Source organism: Botrytis byssoidea (assembly GCF_014898295.1).
Source record: "Botrytis byssoidea strain MUCL 94 chromosome Unknown BBYS_012, whole genome shotgun sequence".
NCBI lineage: Eukaryota > Fungi > Ascomycota > Leotiomycetes > Helotiales > Sclerotiniaceae > Botrytis > Botrytis byssoidea.
This window is the reverse complement of record NW_024065853.1, coordinates 801201-823969: the sequence shown is the minus strand read 5'-3', so window position 1 is coordinate 823969 and position 22769 is coordinate 801201. Positions and strand designations below refer to the sequence as shown.

The following is a 22769-nucleotide window of genomic DNA, read 5'->3' as shown; positions in this document are numbered from 1 at the left end:
AATGTAATGGATTTTAATTTTGATTGAAAGAAGCTATACATCCTCCAGTCCTCAACCTAGTGAGAAGTAAAAAATAAAATATGCAAAATGGGAATGCATTTGTTTCCATTATCTAAACCTACGTTCCTTTGAGGAAGAGGAGGTAGGAGTTATGTGAGGAAGTAAGGATTTGATCTGCCATCATCTATAGACGTGTGAACCCAGGGTGTATTAGGGAAAACCGCATATGCTCAAATGGGGTGCACAAAGACACGCATATTCAAAAGTATTCATGAAAAGATTATAGGTCGAACAATTCATTTCCTATCGACTCCATATTACCATATTCATGTTTCCTCATCCCGAGTATTCGCAAACGCCATCGTAGCCATCAGACTGATTTGAGAGGAGACGTATTATGCTGTAAGGAGAAGTGTTAGTAAAGAATGTCGACGAGACCGAGAGTAATCGAATACTAACTGTCCAGGTAATCGGCTGCCATCAATAACTCAAGGCACAGCTCTGCAGGAATTTCCATGTCTGGCACATTCTCTGAGTTGCGATACTTGTAGTTGTAGTAAAAGTATTCGGCGACCCTCTCAAGGACGACACCACTATTTGAAGTTGTAGTTAGTATATGAATAGTATTTATAGCAATGCCATGTTAGACAAGATGATGTTGCCATTGAAGGCAGGCTAATCGTATAATGCCATCCATCTAAGTTTCAAATGATTGATGGTGATGGATGAGGAAGGAAGCGAAGCTCTTGAGAAGGAAGAGAAAAAAATCTAGCAGAAATTTAAGTAGCCTTAAAAGCGGGTCTCAGATCAAGTGTAAAAAACGAGCACTCAGTCCGCGGCAATCCCAAAGTGGAATAGAGGGTCTGTATCGAAATAGCTTTTATCATCACCGACGCCTTTTTGTTCTTTGCTGGGTGATATAAAGGGTTTAGAGTATTGTCGTGTTTATGTTTCTCGAGGAATTGGGGAATCGTATTGTATGTGAATTTGGATGATGAAAGAAAAAAGTCAGGCATACCTGATCTCTGAGAAACGGCAGACTCCTGTCTGGGACTCTTCCCAACCACCTGTACATGAATGAAATAAGTATTGGTTCGATTGGTTCAAGTATAATCATAAGTAACTATGGGCAAAGTTAGATTTGTCAAAGGAGGGGCAAACGAACTGGATGGATCCAACATCTTCTTAATGGCAACACTGGTACAGGCAGCTTCTCTCAAAACGACATACTCAAATCCATCGCAAGATACGAGAGTTACATATTTGCTTTGACCTGGTTGTGCTGTTGCCATGATTAGAGAGATTGAGGGTGATGAATGTGGTGTAGCAATTGGTGGGTTTCTTTGAAGTGGCGACGTGATATATTCCCAGGTTCTTTGAGGTTACCGTACTATGTATGTGAACGTGAAGATTTTACTCTATGGTAGGTAGGCTATTAAGCGGGAAGGCGTCAGCCACGACAAGGCTGTGAATCTGCAACCAAAATGTCACGTTGTTTTTATTGTCATTGTTATTGCTATTGTTTTCACTCTGATTGGTATTGTGTTTACTTTTTTCCGTTTCAAACCTCACTCGCCTTTTTCATGATGATTACCTACCTAGGTAAGGTCAGACAACAAGATCTCAACCACGCGACAACCTTCTAAATATGGGCTCGGCTACCTACCTACACAAGGTTACTTTGTACTTAAAACTTTATATTAAGGTCAAGATCTGCTACATCCTACAACTTCAAAAATGGGAGATAACTCGCTCACTCGGTACGAAAACGCGAGTCCGAATCCGATATCAATTCATGATATATAACGAGTAGGCCATCCATCGAATCCTTGTACGTACTGGTTCAATCCGACATGCCTACTAGGTACAGATAAACCTACGGGCTGCTTCAATTCCGCACCAGTTTATGCATGCACTGCGAGATGAAAGTATAGATTCTTGGGAGACCATACCTAATGGCCAGGATTTCCACATTGAATAAGGTAGTATTCACAGACGAATTGGGAATTGAAGGCGAATCAATTGCCCGATTCCAGTCTCGCATACCATACGCGTATCTAGTCTAATCTAGTCTAATCTAGTTACATGTTCACTTACTCCTCTTCAATAATCTTTTCCTGCTTTGGTTCACGACTCACGAGTCAATCAGACAAACTCTCGGACAAGAAGTTCCCCCATTTTACCATTTGACCATTTGATTACCTAACCAACTCTATCCCAACCACCCAATAATGAAGCGGACAATGTTCAGTGGTCCTGATTCCCGAGGAAGCATAACTGGCAATCTCCTTGGGTTCCCACTCACATTACTTCCCAATGTACACACCGATACTATCAACACGGGCTAATTTGGACCCCTCAATATGGGACGCTGATTACCTGTAACAAACCTTTGTTCCCTTTATTTAACTTTTCCATCGGTGTTGTGGAACATCCGTTGCACCTGATATACCGGGACTATGTTGTATTATCATAATGTACCTACGTTCTGAGTCCTATCTCTCCCCCCTTTCAAGTTGAAAGGCACACGACTAATCACTTATCATATGTAAGAACGTTGGGAAATCGCCATGGACTAGATATAGTCCCTATAAAGTATGTATGTACTTACTTTGGTAGCATGACCATTCAAACCCTGTGCCCACTCACTTCATCGGATGTACACAAGCACAGCCCAAATAAGTCATAACAGGGAATTTTGCAAAATGAACATGTAGGTACATCGAATGGTTTGAAGGGGGTTGATATCTTATGGAAATTGATCCAATGGGCAGCATTGCCATCAATGCCATGCATTTCTTTGATTTGCTTTAAGCATTATTTTAGAATCAGTCTAATCTATATTTTGACATAATTGTGGACGTCATAAACGCTACTATATCCTAGTCTTTGCTAACTTTCCTTAGGGCTCTATGGGCCGCGGTCTAAAGTACTTCCTTAATTGCATTTCTTTTTTATCTTCATTTCAATCCCTATCTTCCTTTTTCATTCTCTATACATCTTCATTTTTGATACCTGCTTCCTTTTAATCATGGCGGGTGTCTTTGACGCCGTTGGGCGTTTTTTCCTTCACATATATAGAACTCTACTCAATAGGTAGGTGAATCAAATTCCGAGAAAACCTCTACTTCTCAGTATGATCATATCAGAAAAATACTAACATGTGTGTAGACATTCATTTTTCGGTTTACTTAGACATATTTTAATTAACATGACTTTTATTCTCATATGGATAACTACTTTCAAAAATGGTAAATTCAGAATTACCCTCAATTGATACCTTTCCATACTAATTCGACTTTCAAAGCATGGCGAATCGATTCCTCAATCCGGCCATTAATTGATGTTAACTACCTCGAAACATTGGATAGAAGAGTTTTTGGATTCTCAATGTTCGGTCTTGCATCACAATTTACCTGCTCGGTAATTGGAATACTTTGGATGTATACACTCACACGAAAGAAGATATCGATAATCGCTGGACTACCTCCTCTTCTCCTCAATATCCTCTACGCACTTTCCCATGACCTCTCCGAACCCCTTGATGTTTTCGCTTGGCTATCGTATGGTGTTATTCACTTCATCTCTCCCTTCCTCGCCGCCTTTTGGCTTTGGCTATTTGCACCTCCCGGAGTTGTGTCTATGTTCGCCTGGTCTTTCGGTATTCAAAACTGTCTGGGAATAATGACCCATCTATCCCTCCCCTCAGCCGCTCCTTGGTATGGCGATCAATACGGCTATCCTCTCCCACCTGGAAACTACAGTATGCCCGGTTCCGCCGCTGGCCTCGTGCGCGTCGACAAAGTCCTCGGAACCCACATCTACGCCAATGCATTCAAAGCCTCGCCCTTGGTTTTCGGCGCATTTCCTTCCCTACATGGAGCATTCAGCTGCTGCTGTTTCTTCTTCGTAGGCCGTTACTCCAGAAAAGGAACTTTCATACTCGGGTTTTACGTATTATGGCAATGGTTTTCGACAATGTATTTGCGTCACCATTGGCGGATCGATCTTTTGGGTGGACTCGCTTATAGTGCATTTGCTTTTTCGCTTTTCTACCGCAGTTTGCAGAAAATAGATAGGGCGTATGCGACGGGAGTTAGTGGGGGAAATGGTTGGCAAAGACTTTGGGAGGGAACAAGGTTGCAGTATTGGTTTGATAGGAGACCCGCGCAGCAGGGTTATGAGGTGCTCTTGGAAGAACAGGAATTTAATAAGGAGGCAAGGGGAGAGGATAGAGAAATCGACAGTCCGGAATCATCTCGAGAAGATTTGGAGGGTGCGTGGGTGAGGGATGAGGGGGTTACTTGGACGGTTAGAGACACGGAGAGGAGGTCGAGGTAAAGTGGGTAGGGTGATGTCTGGAAGAGATAATATTTCTGTGTCGAAGATGACATGGAAAGAAGAGTTGTAGAAGTACAATATATGAAGGAGCAGCATTGATATATGCATGCAGGGCGTTGGAAACTGGAATTGGGATTTAATACCTAGGTACCTAACCGTTGTGCATAGAATTGATACGGATAAGGAGTATATAAAACGAGTATCGGTATCAGACGAATATACGAGAGAGTACCAATAGGAGTATATAAATATATAAAATAGGTATATAGGAATAAACTGGATAATAAATCTTACAACGGGCAATTCCTGAATCTATTTATACTTGTATTCTTACATCCCCCGCCCTTCCCCTTCACCCCGGATACCTAGCCCTTCAAAGAGATATACCTACCTACTGTAATAGGGAGAATATCAACATAGCCTGATAACCACCCAACAGATTATACACAACCAAACTCCTCGAAATTATCCCATCTTACAATAAACAATGAATGAATGAATGAACGAATGGTTGTATCATCATCTCTTACCCTATCGAATATGCATTATTCCACTATACACACATCTGATATTACTCACTCCATCACACACATGTTTAAGGAAGTATATTCATACTCTATTATTCGTTCCCGAAATCATCCATTCTATATTGCATATTCTATATACAATGTAAAACATAAAATGAAAAGATATCCATCTACAAATAATTCATCAACATCCCTTGCCTTTTGTCTCTTATTTCCCATCTCCCGTCTCCCGTCTCATCGATTTCTCTTAAGCGTAGCATCTCAAGCATAGCATCTCAAGCATAGCACCTCGTCTCATAACATAACATCTACTCTCTCCAAACCATCCATATCCTCAAACCATCATCTCAAACCATCTCCCCTCACACCATCTCCCCTCACACCTATACCTACACTCCCAATTCTCCACAATGTATTCCCAATGGCTTATAAGCTCCTTCCCCTCCATCTTCCCTCCACACCTTGCCCCCTCATTCCTCTAATCACTGTCCCTCTATCTTCCTCCTCTTACAACAAATAACTAGATAGGTAGTCCCATTCATCGATACTCAAAGTACATCGTATACCTGGGCAATTGTGTAGTTGAAATATAGATGCATGTATGATTTGCATAGACAATAATCATCAAGTCTGCAAGAGATTCATAGGAACCTATAGTTGTCGACAGACATATCTAGCAGGTAATCACTCCGAGTAAGATTACGAATCCACAGTCATCTCCTCACCTCACTTCATATGCAATTTCATTCAAGATAAATCGTTACTTCTATTTCATATTCATCCATTCTTTCCTTCAATATGCATCCATTCAGCAATTCGATAAAATTCCATCCCATAAACGAACCAAAAAATCCACTATGTGTATACCCTGACTCTCACCAAATAACTGATGAATCGAGCAAAAGATATCCATATAAGCCCTTTTGTATCATTTGAGAACTCCTAGTATAGTATCTCTGCTTTCTTGAAATGAAGTTGAACGAAATGAATGTTGAGAGTCATTTGTCATAAAGGGAATCATCTAAGCGACCTCGGTGATCTTAGCAGCTGGCGCTTCAGATGCTTCCTCCTCTCCTTCAAGTGCTGGCATTTCGTCGTCATCCTCATCATCTTCACCCTCATCATCATCGCCCATTCCTCCCATTCCTGGCATGCCAGCTCCTCCGAGTTTCGAGAAATCAATACCACCGAAATCTCCACCGGCGCCTCCCATCATGTCTCCCATTCCTGGCATTCCGCCTAAAAATCATTTGTTAGTTAACTGTCCAGCCTTATGTTCAATCGAATACAAAAAACTTACCCATGCCACCCATCTGGCTCAAATCCTCCTCAGGAGCCTCATCTTGCTCATCCTCATCAACCCACTTATCGAAATCGGTCTTCAAGTAGTGAACCTTCTTGGAATCCTTCAATAATCTAGGCCAGAACTCCTCCTTCAACTCCTTCTTTCTCAAGACGAATTGAGTGTTCTTCTGTGTGTGGTTGTACTTGGAAGCACTCTCATCGATCTCTTCGTAGAATTCCAAGGTAACTGCATATGCACGCTTGAGAGACTCGGAGTAGCCGGAGTATGTAAGAGATTGGGACTTGAGATCGATCTTTGGTTCCTTGACATCGGGAACGCTGATGGTTAAGTAGATGAAATTCTTTTCGGCTTCGGTCTTGCTGGATCTTTGAGCCCAGAGAACTATTTATAATTAATTAGTGATATATTCAAATATCGAGTATACATATGCATATATATCTTTGTGTATGTGTGGTATGAAGTAAATAGCTCTGAGCAGTTACTGGCTCTTGCTTATGAATTCTGAGGCTTCAGCCTGCAGTACCCCTCATTGAAAAAGTAAATGTGGGATGCAACAGATTGACCTCAAAAACATAGCTAGCCACATAAACCAGCAGAGACTGGTATTCAGTCGAAATGGCACAAACTTCAAGCAGAAGCTGAAGTGAAAAGAACTGAGCTTTGGGTTGTGACAGTAGAGAAGCTCGATAACCTCTCTCTCGCAACAATCGTAAGAAAGAAAAGAGCTAACAAAGCTTACCTTCAGGTGTTGATTCAGCCATTGTGATTGAAAGTCTTTTTGTATGAAAAATGAACTAGAAAAGGTTGTTGATGCGAAAAGTGAATTGGGGTATCAAGCAAAAGGTTTGTACAGAGTTGGTATTGTTGTTATTGTTATTGTTGTTGTAGAAGAGAGAAATTATTGAGAGGGGTTTAAAGAAAGGATTGGCGAACTTTCTTTCTATTTGTTACTTCTTGCTGTGTGCAGACAAACGAGGCTGGAGCCAGCTAGATGTATGGAACCTGCGAGAACATTGGGGAAAGTACAATTGGAATGGTAAGTGAGTGGTAGGTAAATAGAGAGTAATAATGAGCATTCTTTGATTTGCAGTACATTTACAATACATGATGTAATTAATTTCCTATTATAGCTTTTTTTTTAAGATATATGCCTTATTTTACTATTTTGTTCAATCTATCAAATGAAGTCTGTAAATAATTAAATCAAATAAGGTAAATGAAGTTATTACTTTTCTGTTCTTCCTTTTGAATTATTAATGAGAACTTAACCCCACGTTGTAGTTGCGGCTCCTGTAGAAAAGTAGAATAGAAAAAGGTGAAAAGGCAACGCAACGTCACTAACCACAGACATCTGATTGAGCTTGGACCTATACTACTGTTGTACTGTTATACTATACTATGCTATAGACATGTATCAAACTACATCGTATTAATCACCATCACTTATCGGCAGACTTCCACTTATCACACTTATTACTAGGGACCTACGATAATCGAACCTTCGATTCAGATTAGAAGGATTTGATCCAACACGATCAAATCATCAAAGAACCTGTCTTCAACCTTCAATTTCTCTCTTCAGTGACACAGCTACAAACCTCCAATCCATTCCGGGAGTAAATCATATTCAAAACACTCATCATGGAATCCATAAGAGCCGTATTCTTCAAACCCGATCCTCAAGTTCAAGTGTGTATACTCCCCAAAACATACCATGCCATATCAATACCATACATACCCATCCATTCCCATTTTCCTCTAATCCCTCCATCTCCCCTCATCTAATCCTCCCCCAGGTCCGCAAATGTAACAATCTCATCCGCCAAAACACCCGCAAACTTGACCGAGACATCGCCGCCCTCAAAGCCGTAGAAAACAAAACCCGCAACCTAATCATCGCCGCCAACAAACGCGCCCAACGCAATCCCTCTCAAGCCAAACAAGCCGCTCAAGAAACTCGCATCTTCGCGCGCGAATTAATTCGCGCCCGAAATACCTCCCGCAGACTCGTCACGTCGAAAGCCCAATTGCAGAGTGTGAATATGCAAGTTAATGAAGCGTTTGCGGTGAGGAAAATAGAGGGCAGTATCAAGGCGAGTGTGGGTATTATGAAGGATGTGAACAGTTTGGTGCGATTACCGGAGTTGATGGGGACCATGAGGGAACTGAGTCAGGAATTGGTAAAGGCGGGGATTATTGAGGAGATGGTTGGGGATATGATGCCTGATCAGTTGGAAGAGGAGGATGAAGAGGCGGAGGAAGAGGTTGATAAGGTACTTGGGGAGATATTGCAGGATAGAATGTCTAAGGTGGGAGCAACGCCAAATTTGCCGGCAGCGCCTGTACAAGAGGAAGTTGCTGCGGAAGAGGAAGACGAGGATGCCGAGGCTATGTTGAATCAAATGAGAGGAAGGTTACAAGCTTTGAAGAGTTAGGCGGGGAAGATGGAGAAATTGGGTTTTGTATACCTCATTTGGAGTCTGGCTGGAGTTCGGATTGGAGTTCTGGTTGAATTCGTATATGCTTAGAGGCATGTTTCTGGTGGTCTTAGCATGGATCAATACAGAAGGGTTGTTCAGAAATCCTTCCTGGTCTATTACTTTATGCATGTTTACAATATATTACATGATAATAGACATCTCTCCATGATTTAATTCAAGATGAGTAGAGCGAAGAGGTTAAGGGTGAGTGGCATGACGTCTTCGATATTCACTTCTTTTACGAAATCACATATCAGATGGTCATACCCCCAAAGGTACGCAAGCAAGCAATCAATGAATACTAGATAAAATATAATTCCTATCCTCAAGCATACCATTTCCCTTGTAAACCTCATTACTCAAATCTCCCTAGCGATAATTCATTTCAAGATTAAAAGAATATTGAGGGTAGAAGAAGTAAACATGATATCCAGTATCCATTCAAATCATCAACCCCATTATCGAATCCGGTCCATTCGTCATTCTCTTCGATGCCCATTGTCAATTCCATATCCAAGCCTAAGAAACAACAGAAGGAAAAATATATAACTCCAACTTTCCTTCCTCCCACATTCAAGAATATCGAAATTCAAATCCGAATAAATAGGCCGTTACTTTCATCTCTTCTCAATCTTCTCGTCTCATCTCACCTCGTCTTGTCAATATACCCCCCTATTAATATCTCGTCCTTTGCCCCCCATTGGGTTGAGCTTTTCTTTCCTCGTGTCCATGCGTCGAAACACAAAATGCCAAGTAAGAGAAAAAGGTATTTGGGTAAGTCCACTGAATAGTAGGAACGGACAGTCAATCAACCCCGAATGGAGGAGGATATAAAGTAATGGGAAGATCCATACATAAAATGAAAGATTCGCCAAGCAAACACTCCGAAGAAAAGCCTCGGAGAAGGAAAAAGAGGATAAAGCAGAAAATGCAAGGAAGCAAAAAAAACCCTACGGACAACATCTAAAATCCCGGATGTACAGGAGCATCAAGTAATTGCAATTCCTCCAGATATCCCTGTTCCTCTTGCATGTTCCTAATAAAGCCCTCCTCACCAGCCTCACCCCACCACCCTCTCTCAACAACCTCCTTTTTCCTCTGCCAAATCTCACTCGCTACTCCTTTAACCTGTCCAAATGCTCTTCCGGCACTAGGCCAGACTTGCCATAAAGTTTTCAGAGCCCCAGTGTTCAGTTTCAATTGTTGTTTCAAATCGTCATCATTGAGAGTAGGGTAGAGAACAGACCAACAAGAGAGATGGACTACAGAGGCAAGAGTTACGACGCAGGTGAAGAAATGTGTATGGCGGATTAAGGGAACGGGGAGAGTAATGAGTTTGGAGATTGATTGGGCGGCGGTAATAGTTTTGGAGGCGTGGATGTTGTAGTTTGAACCGGGCATGATGGGGTGGTGAGGAGCACAGGAGGTTATGGGAGTAGTGATACTACTATCTAATTCCGAGAGCTCACGGTGGAGAACAATAGTCGCGCTAAGAGGATGAGGGTTAGTTTATGTGGAAAGTCGAGGCAATGTTGTGGAAAAGGAAAGTGGTAAAAGGTTAAAGGCTAAGAGGGTTTGACGGAAGATAGATAAGTGGAAAACATACGCTTCTGTAATCATATTCGCTTGGAACAGCATCTCATCAAGCTTGCCATCACCACTGACGAGTTGTCTCTTGTTATCTGGTAGATGTAAACGAAAATTTACAAGATACGCATCAAGACGATCGACGGCGGAACTGTCAGGATGTGGATTGATCATCTTTCCTGTCAATAGTCGACCTAAGTTTCGGATCGCAGAGATACGATATGTGAAAGAGGAGTAGCTGTAATCACGATGTTGAAAATCCTCATCGTCAAAGTCTGTAAGGAAATGAGGGGATGGAATATTCTGATATTTGTCAGTATGGTAGTCTCGAAAGTTAAGTACGACGGGAAATTCTCGGGTATCAATTAGGGAGGACTCACTCCATTAATATATTCGCTCTCTTCACATGGAAGTCCAACTTCTGCGGGTATGTCCTTCATAGGAAAGAAACTCTTTTGGTGAACACCAGCAATCATGCCATCAACCACAAACATTTCCCACCAAGTACGACGCCAACTCTCTTCCAAACTAGACCAGCCATTTCCGTGCATGGAAGCAAAATCTCTTTTGTTCATTCCCAGTTGTAATGCCAACTCTTGAGCATCAGTAAGGACTTCCAGGGCCTTCTCTTGATATGTATAACCATCAAGCCCAATGCAAAGAATAAGCATTGCCTGAACTTTGAATCCATCCTTGGGACAGTCTGGACGATAAATTGCTCGTTCAGCTTCTAGACATAGCGCCGTAGTAGGTGCTTGATCTATGAAGAATGAACCCACATATCTCATAGCAGCTTCTAAGTGCTCCAGTTGTTTTTTCTCCTTGAGCAATCTAAGCAGATTATCTCTTGGGAGAAGAAATGGGTGTGCGGGCCAAAAATGATAATAAAATGCTTCGATACATTTTTGTCGAAGGTCTAATCCATTATATTGAGGTTTATTGACGTCTAAAACCGTTTGATCTCTATTAATAACATAAGACGGAGGATTTGCCGGACCGAACGGTAGCGTCTGTAGTCTATTGTCGGGAGGTGTAGCTAATCCACTGGGGATGTTGGCCGAATTACCGGTGGTATTGATGGTGGTAGATGATGTCCCTGGTCGAACTAATGGACAAGCTCTGGCATTGTTTGACTGAGTTGACGCCGATGCCGCCGTCTTGTTTTGAGCCCCATTACGTCTTGGACCCTTAAAGCCTCGACGACTTCTCACGTAAACACATTCATATTCATTAGTAGAGCATCTAGAACATGGACTAAAGCCATCGCATTTGAGGTGCTTGGAGCGACAAGCGACGCATGCCGATGGGACTGTAATCCGGTCCTTTTGATGGTCCGGAACGACTGCTAACTGTCTTTCGCCTTGTTTCTCAGGCACATAATCGGAAGTTGGTGATAGTGATGAAGCATTACTCGTCGAAGGCGTTTGGATGGGAGAAATGGAATCCATAGCTCTAGTGGTCAGATTTGATGTGGATGTGGATGAATTGCTCGCCGACCAAAACATATGAGGCACAGAAGTAGAGGTCTGCTGCATTGGAAAGTCAATACTGCAACCCTGGTACAACCCTGGTACAGAATGTCGAATGATTGATGGATATTCTATCCTTGTACTACGATATTGGATAGGAAATGCTGACTACCGTAGTAATTGTGGTACCTAGCGAGGTCCCCGATGAGCCCGAATAGATTGAGTACAAGAAGGTTTGATAAGTTTAGTACAAACACGTCAATGTTATGCTGACAGCGATGTCGTTTGTGTCAAACTGGGTCCAAGACAAATCTTTATAAAGGGTGGAGGGAGCCACGAGAATGAAATAATGTTGTGAGCTTGTGTTGGAAGATGTTGAGAAAACGGACGGACAGCCTCAATATAACGATGGGAACCTATCACTCCTGGTGCGAACAAGTTGTTATTGAATGCATGCGGAGTGGTCCATCCGTTCAATCGATTTTCTATCTGACATACAGTTGTTTAATGCGTAGGTATGCGTAGTTGATGCGTATTTGATGCGTATCTCCTTTCATTTACTTTGGAGCACAAGAAGCAAATAAATCCTATTGGAGCTGAGTCCCGAGAGTGGTTTAACCGATTTCCCTACTACGTGCACGTCCCTGCTATATGCACGATCTTGATCACCCATTTTGAATCACTTTAAAAATTAATAACAATTCCAATTTATAAGATAAAGAGCTAGCAATTTAATTGATAAATGACAAGATATAATACTATCTAAAAACATAATAAAATCTTCAGATTTTGAATTTCGATGGAACTCGTAGTGCTCGCCCTCTACTAGATCGCAATATGACCTCCTCCTCCTTCTCCTTCGAATTATTAGCCTCTACAGCATCAGAGAGCTCTATAGTCTTTGTTGATGTTAGATCTATAGTAGAAGAAGCTTTGGGGAACTTTTTATCTCTTTTGATTGGAGATTTCGTTGATTTTAGAGTCTTTTTAACCTCCTCTTTCGCATCACGTGCAATCTGACGATCAACCTCCCTCTGCAATACTCTCTCTTTCGTCTCAATCTCCTTCCGTTCCTTCTCAGCTTTCTTTTCAGCTTTTATTTGAAGCTTAGCTTCCTTCTCTTGCTCCTCTTTAAGTGCTTTATCTTCTTGATACGCTCTAGCTTTAATAATAGCAGAGGGTGACCATAAAAACGCACCATTCCCCTCCTCTCCAATGAGATTTAAACGCTTTGAACGAGCTCTTTTCCTTTTTTCAAGCTTTAGAGCCTCTTCTAAACCTTTAGATCTATGCCCCTGTATAGAAGCTTCAGCTCCTAATGTAGTTGCAGCCTTAAAAAGCTTTAAAGTGATCTCATGGGTGGGAGCGCGACGAAATTCTAATTTCATTCTACGCATCGCTTTTGACGTATACGGTGTAGCAAGAGCATCCCTGCGAGTTTTAAATGATGTAGGTGGCGTAGAAGGAGCTTCCGGAGCAATACAGTCGATCGTAAGACTCCTATTCATAGGATATATGCCCGTTTTTTCGAAGGATCGTAAGATATTATGCCTCGTACAAGTGAGCTCCCAAGCCTTTTTAAATATGCCCCAAAACATGCGCTTTGTCATACCAACAATTCCCCCGCTATTGTGCATCAAATCATTCAATAATGTACTGTAATTCGTTGAAAGGGCACCGAAGGTTCCAACGTCGAGAGGCTGTAGTCGATGTGTAGAATGAGGGGGGAGAATTAAGACAATAATCTTTAATTCATCGCATTTTGAAAGGAATTCCATATTGACATGACTAGAGTGACCATCGACAATAAGTAGACGATATCTTCCACCTGCTTTTCGACGTGTAGCAGGGTCGAATACGTTTATAAGCCAATATAGGCCAAAAGCATTCGACGACCACCCATTGCTTGAGGCTCCAAAATAGGCTTTATCCTTCTCCCCTACATCCTGAACCCATGTATTTTGTAGATCCCCTGAGTCTCCTTTATAAATAAGAGCGGGAGGGAGAGCTGTCCCATCAGCACATATAGCTGCCAGTAGAGTAATAAACTCTCTTGATCCATCTTGCCTAGCTTTTGTCACTCTGCCTCTATTATAGGCGCTAGCACTCATTATCCTCTTCATAGTCCTCCCCATACCGATCATAAAGCCCTTCTCGTCCCAATTGTATATATCTCTCGGCCGTATATCGTATTTTATGGTCACTTTTATCAACTAAATTAAAAAAAGAGGGGTATTAGCAAGAGCGTTTTAGGTAATAAAGATCAACAACAATAGAAAATAGCTCAAACCAGATCATAAAAGTAATCAAATATAGCAACATTATCGGCTTTCACACGCAAATTATCAATGCAACGGAGATACCGACTTTTAAGACGTGTTGAATGCCTCTTGACAAAATTGCTAGTCCAGTTCTTTCCCACCTCTCTGCCTAGGATCTCTTCTGCAAGGTTTCTGACTATGCGGCTTGTAGGAGGGATAGATCTCTGTGTCAGCTTGTTGATTTGATCAATTAAAACCTCCTCCTGATCACTAGAAAGCGCTTGTTTCGTATCGGAGAGGAACTGTTTTCTCGAGGTGGTTTTACCTCTATGCCGCCGGGAGAGCGTGGATCGATCAATTTTGAAGAAATTAGCTGTCTGGGTGTATTTAGGAGCTTGAACCCCTTTCAAATGATCTAATGCAAGCTCTATACGAGCCTCTAAAGGCATATCATCGATGTTTGAAGCCATAATGTTGATATTTCCAAAGTCGTGCACGTAGTAGGGACGTGCACATAGTGGGGAAATCGGTTAATTCATCATACACGTGACCTTGGTTTCTTTTTACATTGATTGATTCGGATTTCCCCTTCATTATCCGCGATTGATAAAAAACTTCCTCAGCTCTGCATTTTCCTTGCATTCAATCTGCATATAAAAGGTTAAGATTATCTCACATGGGAAACTTCCCGCCATCTGCCCTTTTCCAGCACACCATTAGAGAGAGACAAGAGAGGGCTGTGATGCAAAATCTGCCTTTTGACACCTGCATAGTTGTGGAGAATAATATCAAAAGCGATTGGGTCAGGTATATGAGCATGGCCACAATGAGGCTGGCTCGCCGGTAGATGAATCTTTATCATTTTATGATACGATGGGATAATGTCTATCTGAATTACACTCAACGGCGTTGCAGTCACTAGTCGATCATTTTGTCATTGGGCTCTTTTTCTTCATTGAGGTTGCGTGTTTCCTACAACATAGTTTCTGAAAAGCTTCAGTTTCACATACAACATCGAAGAAGGATTGTAAGCAATAAGAATTTTTCGAGCGCCATCTGCGGATCCGCGGACCTACCCCAGTTTTTCATTTGCCAGGTTTTCTTTGCCCAGCAAATATCTGTGCAGGAAACAATTCAGCAGCATCGTCTTTTGATGGAAGGGCTTCAACCGCAATTCGTTCATACTTGCCGTTATTAGACGACCGGCCCTTTTGGTTCAATCGGTTCCATATTCTAGACCACCCGTGCCGTGATTTGTTTTGCCTCGCATACCTCGGTAGTACAATCAAATTTCCCGACACACCATTTCACTTCTTTTGAAATATGGACCCAATCAGTGCTGTAGGTATAGCTCTCAGTGTAGCGTCCTTGGCTGGTCAAGTGTTTACAGGATGCATTCAAGGTATATGATTCCCTTGATCTTTAGAATCAATTTATTGGATATTGATATCATTATTGTCAGGGATTCAATTCATTATCACAGCAAAGAATGTCCCTGAAGAGTCAAAATACTACAATTTGAGACTGCGGATGGAACAGCAAAGATTATTTGCATGGAGTGAAACTTCCGGTCTGCTAGACCTTGATAATCTAAATGATCAAAAAATTCGCGAATCCAATACATTTGTCATCCATCGAACCACCATCCTAGACCTTCTTGTTCAAATCCAATGCTTGTTCAAAGAATTCGAGAATTCCCAGAGGAAGAATAAGCACCTCAAAGTTATCCCTGACTTCGTGTCAGATGAGAATTCTATCGATGATCCAGCTAAAGATGCCTCCAGTGCTCATGTACCATTGTCCGAATCGAGAAGGCAATTCATAATGAAAGCTATGAAATCCTTCAAGACCAATACCACGGATCAAATCACTGAGGGGGCGCGGCGTCTTTGGTGGACAGCCTTTGACAAGGAAGCATTTGAGATTCTTCTTCAACGTTTCTCCACTCTCAACGATAATATGACGGATATCCTTGATACCCGTTTGCAAACCGAGATTCATCGGACGACTCAGGATACAAACCGAGGTGTATTACAACTTCACAAAAATCTTTCTTCTTTATGCCAATTGGTAATGGCCCTGAATATCAAGCTGGATGCTCGAACGTATCACACACCATCGATTCCTCATGATTATGCGGATGACAACAATTCGGGCTTAAAACTCTTGTCCCAGCTTGCCAAATTCAAAGCATTTAACGAATCAATTAATCCCACGACTGGAAGTTTAACATGGGATGAGGCGACTGGAAATGCTCTTTCGCTGGGGAGACCAAATGATGAAAGGATGAGTCTCGAAATTGCTAAGTCTAGCATTCAACTTGCTCTTGAAGAGGATTCGATAGATGGAGATGCCATTAGGTGTGAGGCTACATATTCCCACGATGGTATTGACGAACCAGTATGGATTGAATGGAAAGAGTATGATTGTACTCCTGGTGCTACCTCTCCATCCCCCCTCATAGTGGACCGCGTCCAGAAACTTGCTGCACTCCTTCATCACGAACCGAAACCGGAAGCTTTCCGAGTTCCTCATTGTCTTGGATATTTTGATAACCTTACCTCCGAGCTTAATTCTCCCTCTTCCGACTCCGAAGAAGATGAACCTCCTGAGGCACGTATTGGAATTGTCTTTCGGAAGCCACAATCAATTGAGACCTCCCCTACCTCTCTTATCCAATTATTCTCGAACTGCCCCAAACCTCGAATAACTGATCGTATAAAATTAGCTCATGCCTTATCTAATTGCCTATTATATCTACATTCCGTGAATTGGCTTCACAAAGGATTTCGATCGCATAATATAGTATTTTTCCCAGTCACATCGAACGATGGTAAACGTCAAATTGTGAACTGGGATCAAGTATATTTGAGTGGCTTTGATTTTGCTCGACCAGCTAGAAAGGATGAAACGACAGAGATACCAGGAGATGGTGAAGAGCATAATATGTATAGACATCCTAGTACTCAAAATATTGGATTCGGTCCAAGAGAGAGTGAGTTGCCTTTCCAGAAATATAATGGTCAATGATACTGATTTTATTTACAGGCTACCGAAAAAGCTTCGATATATATAGTTTTGGTGTGGTATTAGTTGAATTATGTTTCTGGAAATCAATAACCGAGATCATGACTGAGATCAGTAGACGACCTTCAAAGAGAGCGAAGAATGTACAAGAAATTCTTATGGGTGAAGAGATGCTGTCGAGAATAGGAGGTGAAATGGGTGAAATAGTGGAAGAGGTCGTGAAGAGATGTATAGTCGGTGGTAAAGAGCTAGGGGTAGAGGATGGAGAAGATGAAATGGGCGACGAAAGAGTTGCCTCAAAACTTGGAATGAGATTTTTCGAAAATGTAGTCAAAAAGCTGGGCGATGTCAAAGTCTAAAAAAGGACGTACCTTGGAGTATCAATACATATGAAAGTCCAAACTGAACCAAACTGAACAGAATATCCCATAATCCCACTTTTCGGTTGAATCCTGAAACATTTCGAAACAGCACATGTTGTGCTCACAGAAACACTTTTAGATAATGCCACCGGCTGTAGATTCCATGTCCATACTTACATATATTGGATAAATGTATCTGTAAACCGACGATCTTAAGCACTGCCAATCCCCAGATGAGATTTTCTGATCACAAGATTAATCAAAAATTACCGTCATAGCCGCCATGCCCAGACTCCAATGTATCCCGTCTACCTCATAAATACTACGACTCTATAATACTACCAAAGTATATGTATGTCAGCAGTGCCAATACGTTATACAACGTTTCGACGAACTGGGAAAATAGACTCCAAGTTCCAACTTCAGACAATGGCAAGAAAACTCGCAACGTTGACGGTAAAATGTAAGCGAAAGCGATATCACATTCATCCCGCACTTACCGCGAATATCGAAGATCGTTAAGTATGCATTTTATATATGTAATCACGGCTCATCATGGGCACAAATCCGTGAGTAGAATTGATCTACATAAACATACTCAAGCATGCAGGTAGTGTAGACGCGAGGTTCAACTCACCATCAAGCCATGAAGTGCACGAATTGACACAGCATAGATTATATGTAAATCCATCTTAACATAATCTCACATATATGTAATGTGCGTAGTAAACACAGCATGAGTGCCTCGAGAGTGAGTGCGTACCTGGACTGGAAGCGTACGAAATATAGACTGGGATCAAGTCGGGCGGTTGAGAGTCGTATGATTTGGCGTTGTACGGCATAAAATATGTACTTGGATACGTATATGGATTTCTCTTCGGATACTTGAATTTAGACATCCTTCCAACCGTTTTTTCGTCAAAAGGTGAGTTTGAAGATCCACGCAAAGTTGTGTAATCAAAATCCCCAACAGTCATCGAAAACTCCATCGCTGTCTTTATAATCAGTATCTCATCGTTCATCACAAACCATCTAAACTCTTCTCATATCTACCTTAACTACCCAATTCATAACACAAACACCCTTCTCATCCCTTCCGTACACCCCCGGAAGAAAACAAATCAACAGTACAACCCTATAGGCGCAGTCAAAACGAGAGTCAAAACGAAATACTCTACCACTCTGTACTCGACCTGTATCACTCGTATGACTTGTGTAACATATACTCGAGTCGGCTGAATCCGGATAAAGTTCCTATATGCTGTGTTTGGATATATATTATGTATAGATTAATATTTGGGGCTATACACGCAGCATCTGAATGGGTGAATGGATGTGGTGATACCGTGGGGTGAGGTGATGAGGAGATGGCTTGCTTGGTGAGAGACGGGTGAAGAGATAAGATGATGTGGTGAAGGCTCGAGCGTACTGTAACGTCTGGCTGAATGTTTGTGGATGGATGGGTGAATGATGAGGAATGTGTACGTGAAGAGACGGATGACGATTATACTACGATATGTATGTTATAAGTTCCAAAGTTGGTGAAAGTGAGATCATGATCAATGATTACTGATTAAGTGTCTTCGGTCAGGCTTTGGGTATTGATAACTTACTTTCCTACGCTACAATATCACTCTTTGATTTGATGAATTGAATTGAAACGATGTTTTATAAGAGAGGAGAAATATATACAGCCTTGCTTCATATACTATCGAAAATCCAGAAATATATACATAGCAAAAGGCATACTAAACAAAACAACTCTTGAAACCCCAAGGATAATCCATATAAACAATTCCTCACACTTATTACTGTACAACACTGTGTCCGCATGACATCTGACCACCACACTTCCCAAAGCTGCCACCACCCGTGCCGCGTTCTGGTACCTCATCCCCAATCAAGTCACATCCAAGCCACTTTTACATCTCCAAATCCCAAAACATTTCCATTCTGGTCAATTCATTCACTAAGTTGTGCTTTTATCGTCTAAAATACATAGCACCCAAGCCCAAAATCCTATATACAAAAATGATTGCAATTAAAATACCTACCCATTCACCGGTCTTGCCGGTTTTATATCCACTGTGCTTCGTCAGTAAAATTCTAATGAAAATCTAGATTGTGTAGGAGGGAGCAAAACTTACTATTGATCTAAAACTCCCTTACCACTAATTTTACATTGAGGTGCGAGATCGGTGATGTACATGCATTGACAGGAAGTTCCGCAAGTATAGTCTCTTTCTGAAAACTCATTAACCATCATTCCTTGGAAAACGTACGTCTATTGGTATGCATTAGCATTACTGTTGTATCATGACCACGAGTGGTACAAAGTATCTCGATAAGAGATTAGAGATTAGAGATTAGAAAAAAAAGAGAATATACCTGATAATCAATGTAATGAAATACATATCTCCAAAACACATTAAGAATTTGTGGAGGTACCAAGAAACCACCGACGCTCATCCATAGTCCATTTGCAAAAGCAGTGAGAGCAAGGGATATCACAAATGAAGGAAATAAAGAGGATATAAGAACGACAAGTGATTCAGCAGCGAGAAGATCGAGAAACAACCACATTATCCATGTGAAGAAGGCAGGAGCTGTAGGTCGAAAATTGTTGAGAAAATATGTTGTCACCGAGAAGAGAAATGATATTAAAACTGAATGCAATGTTAGTTGAGCATCAGAAAACATAAGTGTGAACATACATAGATAAGGTAAGCCAATAATGAAGTTCGAGAGCATGAATGCTGTAGGTCCATAAAGACCATTTGCTCGCTCTTTGATAAATGTAGAACGATCTTCGAGAAAAGATGGAACATAAGCGACAGCCATAAAAGACATGAAAGCTGAGCCAAAGAACTAGCATTCGTTAGTCATAAAAATGTATCCCTTGAAGAACATAGTACTCACAATAGCATTGATGAAAGGTTGAATTTCACTTTGATCCGTTTTAAGACGTAACCAAACTGTACCCATCATGATAGCAAGCCCCATATACATCGCAATACGAATACCATATGCGACCACATCTCGGTAACTCTTGATGAATGCTCTGTGTACCAATGTCATCAATATATTGAAAAATCCCCCACGCGAGGAATTGGCCACGGGTAAAGGCTTGACATGTTGCAGTGTGTGCTGAATGTTATCATGCATTTGTCGAAAAGTGGACGAAACTAGCCAAGATTGATGAATTTGTAGTAGTCTTGCCTGTGATTGTGACTGATTGTCTGCAAAATCGGTATTCATAAGATCAAGGAGGTATTCAGAAGCATTCATGTGGAGTGGGATCGGATATCCTATGGATTCGAAATGTTGATTGACTTCTGAGACAGGACCAAAGTAATGCGATTTTCCTCCGGATAATAATAATAACTTGTCGAATAATTGGAAAGTAGAGGTTGAAGGTTGGTGAATGCTTGCTATAACAATCAACTAAATGATCAAGTCAATATAAATCCTTAACAATGGTGGCAATAACTAACATTGTTTTGTTTTGCAACCTCTTTGACAAAAGACATCACTTCCCAACTTGCTGCAGAATCCAACCCAGATGTAGGTTCATCCAAGAAAAGAATTTTCGGTCCAGTGATGAGTTGACTGGCAACACTAACTCGTCGTTTTTGTCCACCACTAATACCTTTCTGAATTGGTGTTCCAATAATGGTATGTGCCTGATTGCGAAGACCGAATGACTTTATCAAGCCTCTAATCCGTCTTATTCGCTCACTTTTCGTCAATGAACTAGAGAAAAGTTAGTTTGTAAAATTGTAAACCGAGAGCTAGGAATTATACCTTTTATGAGCAAGACGAGCCGCAAAATTCAACGTTTCCTGTACTGTCAAAGAGCCTATGAGAGCATCCTCTTGTTCAACATATGAACTCATATCTCGAAAAACACCTTTAGACGGACTTGATCCATTGACCAGTGTCTTTCCCGTCACAACCGCTTTCGCAGCTGCATTTCTATGAGCCAAAACATTCAACAGAGTAGTTTTTCCGCAACCACTTGGTCCCATCAAAGCACATATCTCTCCTACAAACATATTAGTGATCCACCATTTCTCTGAGCTAACCATGCCAAATAGAATTACTGACCAGCTTCAACAATACCGCTAACATCATCTAGAATCGCTTTTGATTCTTTCGTTTTATTGTCCTTCACAGTAACCGTCACATCCTTCCAAATAAAATTCCGAACGGTAGTATTGTTTAGATGAGTATCATCAACGGCGGACAATTCAACATCAGTCATGAATTGAGTGCGATGTTCCATATCATAATCTTGCTCAGCCTTTCCCGAAGCTTGTGAAAGTGTGCTGCTGGTCGTGTCTGTCATAGTGTGATTCGACTCAAGCTCGAATTTGTCCAAGTCCCTCTGGAAAGGTATCCCGATTCCGAATGATTCACAATTCTCGAGTGTTGACTTCTGAACTTCCCGAATCCTGGTTGGATGATCGTTCCGAGTCTTGATGGAACTCGGTTCTTCGAAATCTTGTCGATCTTGAAGACTTGGTAGTCGAGGAGAATCGAATGGAGAAGTAAAAGGGTTGTTATCTCGGAATTGAGAATTAAATTGACTCAGAGGAATATTTGAAACTATGTTGTGAGACTTCGATTTTTGCCAATGAGTTTGATTTGACCCTGTGTTCGAACGACATTGAGACCTTTCTCCAACGTAGGGTGCACAGCTTTTATATTCCATATTTACCCTTCCGATATTGACGATTGCACAGTCAATTGTGTGTAATACAAAACTTAAAATTCCAAACTGAGCTAGGTATTATTCAGCCTGTCTGACAACATAAGCCAAAGTATTCCAGCTCTGACACGGTGATACCGTACGATATCGCAACACAAGGAAACGTCCGAAATACGAAGCGACCTTAGTATAAAACTTACTATGGAGAATTCGCCGATCGGAGAATACAAACCTTATAGTAGATTAAAAATTATATGAAGTCAGGCAACAGTTATATTCCAACATTAATCTGCAGGTCCCCGATTCCTGTGGGAATAATGTAAGCGCGAAGCATTTGGTGGGGTAATTGAGTACCACTCGAGCCACTGAATACTTTCCTGGGAATTGGGGATTGAGGAATTGGTAAAGGTGGGGCAAAAATAACGATCGTGCATTTATACCAAGCCGCCTTACTGGCTCTATCTTCAACTTGCTAAGGCTTAGCGAGGTCCCCGAGAAGAATTAGAGGTAGTAGGTAAGCGTAGTAAGCTACTACCATACCATTGACTTCCAAAGATACTTCGCCGACGCGGCATTCAATAGAGCTTTGACGTAAGTAATAAGCCGGAAAACAAAGGTATAGATACATACAAAGACAACAATATACTAAAAGATAACCATGTGAACTCATGAGAAATGTTAAAAAGGTCCCCTAATCA

General features: G+C 41.4%; 7 protein-coding genes across 7 annotated transcripts; 3 read left to right on the top strand and 4 right to left on the bottom strand.

Annotated features, from left to right (window-relative positions):
• Positions 1–395: 395 nt before the first annotated feature.
• EAE97_006666 (uncharacterized protein) lies at positions 396–1292 on the bottom strand (the record flags this gene model as incomplete). Its single annotated transcript, XM_038877179.1, has 4 exons — positions 396–400; positions 460–593; positions 1019–1067; positions 1166–1292. The coding sequence occupies 4 exons, from the start codon at positions 1290–1292 to the stop codon at positions 396–398; spliced, it is 315 nt and encodes a 104-aa protein (XP_038732111.1).
• A 1612-nt stretch (positions 1293–2904) lies between these two features.
• EAE97_006665 (uncharacterized protein) lies at positions 2905–4639 on the top strand. Its single transcript, XM_038877178.1, has 3 exons — positions 2905–3096; positions 3172–3251; positions 3308–4639. Exons 1-3 carry the CDS (start codon positions 3032–3034, stop codon positions 4339–4341), a joined length of 1179 nt encoding a protein of 392 aa, XP_038732110.1. The 5' UTR covers positions 2905–3031; the 3' UTR covers positions 4342–4639.
• A 1250-nt stretch (positions 4640–5889) lies between these two features.
• On the bottom strand, positions 5890–6935 carry EAE97_006664 (uncharacterized protein; the record flags this gene model as incomplete). The annotated part of the gene is made up of 3 exons (XM_038877177.1): positions 5890–6107; positions 6169–6555; positions 6914–6935. 3 exons carry the CDS (start codon positions 6933–6935, stop codon positions 5890–5892), a joined length of 627 nt encoding a protein of 208 aa, XP_038732109.1.
• Positions 6936–7815: 880 nt separating this feature from the next.
• On the top strand, positions 7816–8609 carry EAE97_006663 (uncharacterized protein; the record flags this gene model as incomplete). Its single annotated transcript, XM_038877176.1, has 2 exons — positions 7816–7863; positions 7971–8609. 2 exons carry the CDS (start codon positions 7816–7818, stop codon positions 8607–8609), a joined length of 687 nt encoding a protein of 228 aa, XP_038732108.1.
• Positions 8610–9617: 1008 nt separating this feature from the next.
• Positions 9618–11776, bottom strand: EAE97_006662 (uncharacterized protein; the record flags this gene model as incomplete). The annotated part of the gene is made up of 3 exons (XM_038877175.1): positions 9618–10143; positions 10261–10544; positions 10622–11776. 3 exons carry the CDS (start codon positions 11774–11776, stop codon positions 9618–9620), a joined length of 1965 nt encoding a protein of 654 aa, XP_038732107.1.
• Positions 11777–14878: 3102 nt separating this feature from the next.
• EAE97_006661 (uncharacterized protein) lies at positions 14879–17472 on the top strand. The gene is made up of 3 exons (XM_038877174.1): positions 14879–15373; positions 15434–16966; positions 17020–17472. The coding sequence occupies exons 1-3, from the start codon at positions 15295–15297 to the stop codon at positions 17355–17357; spliced, it is 1950 nt and encodes a 649-aa protein (XP_038732106.1). The 5' UTR covers positions 14879–15294; the 3' UTR covers positions 17358–17472.
• A 1857-nt stretch (positions 17473–19329) lies between these two features.
• On the bottom strand, positions 19330–21708 carry EAE97_006660 (uncharacterized protein; the record flags this gene model as incomplete). The annotated part of the gene is made up of 9 exons (XM_038877173.1): positions 19330–19349; positions 19411–19445; positions 19508–19644; positions 19749–20026; positions 20075–20228; positions 20280–20804; positions 20855–21113; positions 21165–21405; positions 21468–21708. The coding sequence occupies 9 exons, from the start codon at positions 21706–21708 to the stop codon at positions 19330–19332; spliced, it is 1890 nt and encodes a 629-aa protein (XP_038732105.1).
• Positions 21709–22769: the final 1061 nt, after the last annotated feature.